Source organism: Centruroides sculpturatus, unplaced genomic scaffold, assembly GCF_000671375.1.
Source record: "Centruroides sculpturatus isolate CEXI.00-Female unplaced genomic scaffold, Cexi_2.0 scaffold26, whole genome shotgun sequence".
In the NCBI taxonomy this organism is placed as follows: domain Eukaryota; kingdom Metazoa; phylum Arthropoda; class Arachnida; order Scorpiones; family Buthidae; genus Centruroides; species Centruroides sculpturatus.
In genome coordinates, this window is record NW_019384653.1 from 234,721 (window position 1) to 244,477 (window position 9,757).

A 9,757-nucleotide genomic window follows, 5' to 3' on the forward strand; every position below is an offset into this window, starting at 1 on the left:
TTTTTTTTTTTTTTTTTTTGTTTTGCCTTCCTAAATCGTCATCCACTGACTTCATGAGTGGGACTCACCTTCCCGTTGTCGGAAACTAGTTTAAGCTCTGATGCTTAAGCTCTGATGCTTAAACTCTGATTCTCACAATATTGTCATACATTGCTGATGTGTCTATTTCCAATGAAATAGTGTGATGAAACATCCTTTGATTACTCTACTTACATATGCACATCAAACGTTCTACAACATTTTTTCAATTGTTTTTAGAAAAAATTGAGATGTCTAAATTTTAGCTTTACAATCTGATATATAGAAAGATAACAAAATGTTGTATTGTATAAAAGATAAAGTACAGACAACATAAATAAAAGATTACTATATCTTTTAATTTTTTTTAACTCCTTGCCTGATGATCATTAAGAGATCACTTTATTTTTTTTCTATCTTGTTTTTCTTGACATCATCCCATCATTGTCATTTTTTTTTTTTTTTTGTTTATCAGTTTAGCTAGATTCACAATGGGAACTAGTCTGGTGATGAAGGACAGAGCCCAACATAAGTAAGTCAAACCATTTATGCAATTTCTGAGGTTCTGACCTAGGCTCAAATTTTGCTCCATAGAGTAGTAAGCTTTCACTTTCACAAGAAACCTTTTCACATTGATAATCCAACCATTAAATTTTTATGTCCAACCATTCAATATCAAAAACACATTTTAATAATAATTTTAATATTAAGTCAACTTATAATAAACCAATAAAATAAATTGTTTTGCTAACAGTTGAGAGATGAAGAACTACCAAAAGATGCTCAACAGTCAAATTGGTTTTCAGCCCCTTCTGCTTTACGTGTATATGGACAGTATCTTAATTTAGATAAAGACCATAATGGCATGCTTAGTAAGGAAGAATTATCAAGGTAAGAAGGCAGAAATTTTATTAACTTTAAAGAAATTTGTGTACAGGTTTGAAATTTAAAATAATGGAAACTTTTGAAAAATAAATAAAATCATATAGATATACTTCAAATTTCTAAGATGGTAACAGCATTATAATTTTAATTAATAAAATATAAGTAAAATATATTGTAAGTGATATGATTATATATCAAATAATAAATTATTTTATTTCCACTTTGGAAATAGTGGAAACTATAAATTGTTTTTTTATACTATTTTGTACTTTTGAAGAGTAACTTATATCATCAGAATCAATAAATTTTATACAAAAAAAAGACATAAATTAATAAAAATAGTTTGCAATTTACAAAATCCCAAAATAACAAAGATTTACAAATTTAATATCCATCAAAAACTTTTACACATTATGATGAATTAATGAGAGCCTTTTCTTTTTCAAATTCTTACTTTATCTAAATAAATTGCTAGCATTAACATCTTGGCTTTTTAATTGTCAGTATTTAAAAAATTTTTGACATATTTTTGTATAAGATTTTCAAGTTAAATAAAAATTTAATTATTCAATTAACATGTAGGATAGACTAGCAAATCCATTGTAGCATATATGTTAATGGATAACTTTTGCAGTGTTGATGTCAATGTTAATTTTAAATAAAAACAAAAAAATAATTCTAAACTAAAATATAGTTTGATTTAATATAAGGAATCAAATTTTATGAGAAACAGATGTTAACAGTCAACAATTTCTGTGATAATTACAGACAAGTTATTTATATTTTTATTTTAAAAATATTATTTTATTATCCTTAGATCTTTGATCATATATTAATTAATTTAATGTAATGTTTTTCAACTTGTGTCATGAAAGTGTATCACAAATATTTTTGGAATTTTGAATAAGCTCTGTTTTAAAATTTTATTTATCTTTCATCTTTTTTACTGCTGGCTAGCCAAAGGGAGAAGGTATTCACTAAAATGCCAATTGTTGCAAAATTTGCATCATCAGCATATCCCTTCACAAAAGTTGCATGAACTTATGCATATGCCAGTGTACCAACTCTTTGGGGCTTTATAAATGATATGGCTTACCAACTTTGAGACTTAAAGATTGATACTAGCTCTTCATGTATTGATTCAAATAGTCTTTTTATTTTTATAGAATATTTGTAAAATTGTGAGTTTTTGTCTTAGTAAATTTAACTTCCATATTATCAAAATTTTTTTAAATCAACCAAAATATATTTTAAATTGTGTGTTTTGCAGGATTCTTATTAAATTCACAGTGTGTCCTAATGCAAAAAGGTTGGGAAATACTGATTTAATATTAAACATACAACTTTTTTAATGTAATATTGCTGATAGGCATAATTTTTGTTTTTATACTACATAAAAGTTTTGTGAGTAATCCATTTAGTAATTATATCAACTTTTTTTTGGTAGCAATGTAAAGAATACTGAATTGATTCCTGATTGGCCCAGTAGTTTAATGTAAATATTGTAATTTGATATCCAGCTCACCAAAGCAAAAAAGCATCAGCTTGCATTCTGGCAATCTGTTTCATACTGTGTGAGGAATTTTTCAAGGATGAGTTGTCATGGATTTGTCAGACCTGATCTCTCATGATACAACTGCCCTGTTATGGATCTGGTCAAACTCATAATGGATTTGGAAAAAAGACCCTTTCAGTGACCAGGGTGGAAAAAGTTTAAAGATAAAAAATATTGTACTGGCTGGGCCATCATATTTTCCAATAAACTTAGTGCAAGTGGCTGTCTGATTAAAACTGTTTCAGCTTTTATATTTTCTCTTTTCATGTCTCAGTTGCCCTTCTGAGAACTGGGAAAAATCTAGTCTGAGGAAAAATATAACATTTTTTAGTCATTTTTATAATTATTGGAACTATAATTTTAAACTGTTTATTAGCATTTCTATACTGCTTTTTCAAACTTTGAATTTTTAATGATATTTATAAGATAAATGTTAAAATTAAGGATTTACCAAGTATTAAAGTTAACTGGGATTATATATAACATGTAATTAAAATTTTAAAAAGTTAATTCTTTCATAATTTGATTTAAGAAAACTTTAAATGAGAATGTGAAAAAATATCATTTATTGCCTAACCGCTCTAATATAAAAAGTAAGAGATTTAAAAGTTTTTAAGATTTATTAGTAACCCTTATTATCCTAAGAAAGTTAATAAAAGTACAGATTAAATTCCTTAAAAGTATAAATTATTAAAATGTTGAAAAATAATTACAAATTTTAAAGTTGATAAATTAATAAAATATAAAAAAATGATAAAATTAGTTTCAAAACATTAAAATAATTTCATTAAGATATAGTTTTAATATAGTTTGCATGTACTGGTATTAAAACAGCATCTAAACACTAAACTTTGTAAATGCTATTTATTGATAATATATTTTAGATTCATTCAATCAAAACACCAAAATTTTTGTAGAATGTATTTAAAATTTCAAATTAATTCTGATTCAAAAATCGTTCAGTTTTAATTCCTTAATAATTTTGTAATTATAAAATTTATAGTTTGTTTTTAAATATTTTCATATATTTATTGATAAATATTATATGCTTCCTTCAAATATTTCTTAATTTTAGATATGGTACAGGTACATTAACTAGTGTTTTTATTGAAAGAGTATTTCAAGAATGTCTTACATATGATGGTGAAATGGTAAATGCTTAAATTGTTTCTTAAACTATTATTTTAATTTTTTGCATTTGGTATTTAATACAGTAGAACCTCGAAAACTCGGCCTAATGTGGACCGAAGGGTGGCCGAGTTTGCGAAAATGCCGGGTTATCGGGAATGGGGTTAAAAAAGGATAAGTATGCGTGTTTCCTCAGAAAATAGTGTACTGTACTTGTATGTATTGTTAACTTGAGAATACAACAGAGAATAAACTGCCCAAATACCATTAAACAAAGGAAAAGTACGTCCTGTACGAAGGCATAGAGCCTTTACTACATGAAAATGAAAATTAATGAATACACTGTGTACAGTAATTTACCTGATAAGACAGACCTCAGAAAAATACTTTATGAGAGCTTTTATACTTTTATAAAGCTGTCTATAATTAAAATTAATTAACTAAGGATTTTTTTGCCCAGCCAGGGTGTGGACGAGTTATCCGGAGTGCCGGGTTATCGAGGGCCGAGTTTTCGAGGTTCTACTGTATTATAATTTTTATTAAATATATAAAATAAAAATTGGAGTTATAAATATCTCTGTTTTTAAACAATAGGATTACAAGACATATTTGGATTTTGTATTGGCATTAGAAAACAGAAAAGAACCTCAGTCTTTACAGTATTTTTTCCGAATATTGGATATAATAGGAAGAGGTTATTTGAATGTATTCAGTTTAAATTATTTCTTTAGGGTAAGTTAAAATATGAAAATATTTCAGATTAGAAATGTTTATTGTTTTGATATATTAAAATTATGTTTAAAGTAATGAAAATTAATTTATCTTTCAATTTTTGATATATTTTATCATTAAGCTCTAATTTTAAAAAATTGTAGACCTATAAATTCCCACTCCATCTGTCTGTCCTTTCTTAATTTCAAGAATGGAGTTAGATAGACGAAATCTAAGACCAGATATGGAAACCATAAGAGCAGCAGGCCCCAATTAACTACAGTCGACCCCCCCTATAAGATAGAGATACGTTCCATTCTCTAGGAATCCGCTTTCTTACGAATCCTTCCAATCACAACCCGACACGTATCAAGTTTACGGACTACGGCTGTTTGAAAGATTTTCTTCCATAAAATTAATCGATTCTAGACTAATCCGACTCAACATTTCCAAAATACGTATATTTTTTTGAAAATAATCCGTATAAACTACGTCATAAACAAAAAATTATAGGATTACTTACCGAGTGTGTACCGTTCGACAACGTAAGCATAAGCAATGACGAAAGTTTTCTGATAAGTTATTTTTCTGCGAAAAATTCGCTGAAGTTTGGAGACATCATTAATAGAAATAATTTTTATGGCCGTTAAATAAGAAATGTATAAAAATTTATCAATACATATTTTCTATCTTTTCTTTTATGAACTTATCGTTTTGGCAAATGAGCGGCTCACATACAGTTTACTTATGTGTGATGGTCGTAAAAGCGCGTCGAAATTACGACTAATTACGAAACTTTTACGTCGGAAAGTTTCGAAGATAGAATCGGGTCAAGAGGGTGTGTTAATGACAGAACCCAGATGGGACGAAAACTTTTTCCCGTATTGTAAAACAAACGCGATGCAATGATAAACAACGGGGGAATGTCGACATAAAGAAAGAGCTTTGTCGAGATACTCGCAACAAGTGTCGGGTCGAAGCAATCGAGAAAAAGGCGGTTTTAAGAACAAAAGGGGCATCTGTTAAGTCCGAACGCGGTGGGGGATAAATGGCCACAAGAACACCTGGTGGACCGTTTAAGTTAAAAGATATCAGGAAGAAGGGCCATAACGGAGAAAAATAAAAAGCCCCGTCATCATCTCTCCGACTTTTTCCCGATCCGGATCGGTCTCAAGTTTCGCCTAGAAACAGAAGAATGACCAATCGGGGTAAGGGAGAGGGTGAACGAAACCAATCAAAAGGGTGAGATTCGGGGAAAATCTTATAAAACTCCCGAATCTCAAGGACAAGGGAGAGATTCTCAACCGGACTTTCCTGTCAAGCCCGGGACACCAGTCAGCCCACGTTCACCGACATCAAAAGCTCCCACCAAAGCCGATCTAGATCGCATTGTTATTATCATTATGTAAGTTAACTTTATGTTAAAATTAAACGGCTTTTGTAAGACACTTGCCATCTTTGTCTACTGCCGCAACCACCCACATACGACTTGATCCTAGGTTTTCCTGACTCGCAATTAACGTATTGCCCCTAAAGTCGGCGACCTTACATATGCATAAACATACACTTATACAGATACTTGACAAAGATGTAAAATAAATATTTAATATGTAACAGTTAAGATATATTTTATTTCTCTTCAAAACAAACAAATATTGAAAATAAAGAACAAAACATTTTTAAATACAGTATAAGAAGCAGTTACACTTATTATTTTCGTAGTCTGAAAGGGTATCTTCTTATGTTCTCAACAATTCATTATTGTTACTTTCTAAATCTTTTACTTCAAAATATAGTGCTAAGCAATCTTTCAATTTTTTCTTAAATTCCTCAGAGCGCTTTGTTGATGGATCATTATTCGTTAAAAGGTTTTCTAAATTTTTTGCCAATTCTAATGCTTCATTTAAGATTTCTAAATTAAACTTTTGTTCTGGCTCACAGAAAATTTGTAATGAGTTTTCTTCACTGCTTGATTCGGACAACTCTGCTAATTGCATAAGTTCTTCTTCATCTAACTGTTGGTTAGTATTACAGTTAATTAATTCATTAACATCTTCCTCGTTCATGTCGACGAATCCTTCTCCACCTAAAGTGTGGGCAATATTTATTATACGATTTACTTCTGTTGTTACGGAAGTTAAACAATCTTCTCTAATAACAACTTCAGGCCATAATTTTCCCCAACAGGCATTCAGAGTCGAACATTTTAATTTCTTCACAGATAACGAAATAATTTCAATGCTATTTAAAATTGAAAAATCTTTCCACAAGTCCGTTACTGTAGAAGTATTTGGATTACAATCAACATTTTTAAAAATGTGTTCAAATGTGTGCTGTATATATAATGATTTAAATGATTTAATTATTCCCTGATCTTGTGGTTGTATGATTGATGTTGTATTGGGAGGTAAAAATATTAATTTAACAGTTGGATGATCTAAATCTATGTGTCCTGGCGCGTTATCAACCAGTAACAAAGCCTTGAAACTGATATTTTTTCTTTTTGAGTACTCTTCCACTTCCGGCACAAAGCAATTGTAAAACCAATCGCGAAATAAAATACCTGTTACCCATGCCTTTTTATTTGCTCGCCAGAAAACAGGAAGAGTTGATTTGTCAACTCCTTTCATTGCTCGTGGGTTTAATGAACGGTTAATTAACATGGGCTTTGTAACGTTATCTCCAGATGCGTTTGAACATAAAAGTAAAGTGATCCTATCCTTGGAAACCTTAAATCCTGAAGCAGACTTTTCATTTTTTGAGATGTAAGTGCGTCCGGGCATTTTCTTCCAAAATAACGCGGTTTCGTCGGCGTTATATACCTGATCTGCAGTGTAATTTCCATCTTCTACAATTTTGAGAAAATTCTCTCGGAATCTCTCGGCTGCTTCTATGTCTGCTGATGCGCTTTCTCCCACAATTTTGACATTGCGCAAGGAAAATCTATTTCTAAATCTGTTAAACCATCCTTTGCTGGCTTTAAATTCGTGTCGATGTGATTCATTAAAAGAAACGGATTCAAGCTCTTTTATATGCTGGTAAATCTTTGATGCCTTTTGCATTATCACAATACTATTCAAAGGAATATTCTTTGAAATGCAATCTTCTATCCATAACATCAAACACTTTTCCATTTTAGGCATTAAAGTGTCCTTTATACGAGCAGTTTTATTCAAACTTACTAAAGCTCCAGAGGAAATTCTAGCCCTTATTTTGTTTTCATTATCTTTTATTGTTCGAATTGTTGACCCGCTTAATTTTAAATCGTTAGCAATGACCATTACTTTCTCACCAGATTTTAACCGATCCAAAATTTTAAGTTTTTCTTCAAAGGATATACGTTTTCTGCTCTTAGAATTCTTCTCCATGGTAGAAGTCATGATGGCTAAAGACAAAATTTTAGATAACGTAAAAATTATAAAATTACAGTACTGTATTAGACTTACAGTACCTAATTTACATACTGACAGACGATAGTTAGCGTAAAAATCTCCGTAGCGTGGCGCCACGCTAGACGGCGGAAATTATATATTTAATTATAACAAAGTTACAATAAGTTAATATATAATTATATATACAGTACCTAATTTATATATAATTAATATATAATTATATGTACAGTACCTAATTTATATATAATTTATATAATACTGTCCAGACGATAGAAATCTCTCCGTAGTTGGCGCTACGGACGGCGGGAAAGTAGTTCGGCTGCCCGATGACGTTTGAGGTTTTTATAAGGAACTTTTACTATTTTTTACGGATACCGGTAGCAATTTTTTCGTAGTTTTATAGGAATCGTAACTATAGGGACCGTAATTATAGGGGGGTCGACTGTATATGTGAACTTCTGATGCAAACTGGGAGTCACATTATTTTAGTTCAAAAATTTTCCCCTGAAAGGAGTTGGACAGATGACCAGCATGACTTTATTTTGACAGGAAAAATGTGATGTACAGGGGCAAGACACTACTAATTTGAGGCATAGAGCATGTATTTTAAATTAAATAAATTAAAAATTACAGCTTGGCATTGTGATGATGTCATGATAAATATTTGCTCATTTTATAATTGAATTTTATTGGAACTTTTTTTAAATGCTTTTATTTTTTCTTGGAAAGGATTGTAATTATAATATAATTTAAGTTATATTTTATAAGTTGTTATAGTGATAATTAACTATTCCTCTAGTATTTAAATATTTTTACAAGATATCTATTTACAACAGCTTAGCTGATTTATCTAATATATTATGCATGATCAAACTTTGTAAAAACTTAGTTAGAAAAAAATATATCATATTATATTCTGATATTATTGTTTGAACTATTAAAAGTTTTAATCAGTGCAGTTACCAGACTAATTATCTGCTAAGATTGGGATTAGAAGTGGTCCAGATTTCTAGGTTTTTTGGTTTCTGGACATGAACTAAATATATACTTCAAATATAAAATAAAGAATAGAAAATTAAGTGTGTTTAACAGATACAAATGAATACACTTCTAAAGCAGAGATCTGTTTGATCATTATTAATCCTCTTAAAATATAGAATATGTATACTGTGATGTAATATTTAGGATAAAAATTAAATGAAGAAAAGTAAAGAACATAATGGAACTGGTGTTGTGCAATGCATATGCTATAGAAATCAAAATGAAGTGGCCATATGACAAACTACAGCTGTGCTACAGCTCACTAACTTTGAGCCCAGCAAGTTTTAAAAAAAATGTTTTATGATAATTCCATATTTCTGGAAGCTGGATAATTGATCTGTTACTGTACTAAAATGTTTTTAATTAAACATTAACAAATAAATTCTGCATTTAATACTATTAAAATGATGGTATTTTATATATGGATATGTATAGGCAATCCAGGATTTAATGACTCAACATGGACAAGAACCTGTTTCTTTTGAAGATGTTAAAGATGAAATATTTGATATGGTTAAACCTGAAGATCCTCTGAAAATTACTTTACAAGATTTGATTAATTGGTATGTTTAAGATTAAATTTTTAAATATTTAAAAAATGTTGAAAGTTTTTATCTGTTCTAATTTNATATTTTAAATATAAAAAATGTTTCAAACTTTTTTTTAACTTGCCATCCTTTTTTGCTGAACCTAAACAATCAGAATTAAATAATTCTGCCGTGCTACTCTATAATTCTTGTTCATCCTTATTGTAAAATCTATGCCTAATGTAGCATCTAAGATTATTTTTTGTAAAATCAGTCATCAAATGATCTTGCAAATGTTTTCATAATTCTTTAAGCTGCCTTTTTTTTTTGTTAGATTGCATTCTGATTGGATGAAAACAACTTATGAGAAGTCTTGAATGCAGATGCATATTTCAAAAAGACAAATATACATTTGCTGAGATTACCAAATATGTGTTAAGACTCAGACCCCATGATATGGATCTCATTTTATTCTTCAACTACTTATATTTATATAATAA

The 9,757-nt window shown here is 29.6% G+C and overlaps 1 protein-coding gene across 4 annotated transcripts in view; it reads left to right on the forward strand.

The window, feature by feature from the left end:
* Positions 1–9,757, forward strand: part of LOC111626333 (serine/threonine-protein phosphatase 2A regulatory subunit B'' subunit gamma-like) — a 33,390-nt gene that overhangs the window by 12,252 nt on the left and 11,381 nt on the right. For all 4 annotated transcript variants that reach the window (XM_023369660.1, XM_023369659.1, XM_023369658.1 and 1 more), the window contains 4 exons: positions 773–909; positions 3,534–3,609; positions 4,181–4,318; positions 9,166–9,293. In XM_023369660.1, the coding sequence (XP_023225428.1) occupies positions 773–909; positions 3,534–3,609; positions 4,181–4,318; positions 9,166–9,293 (479 nt within the window). The remainder of the gene's footprint in view (positions 1–772; positions 910–3,533; positions 3,610–4,180; positions 4,319–9,165; positions 9,294–9,757) is intronic.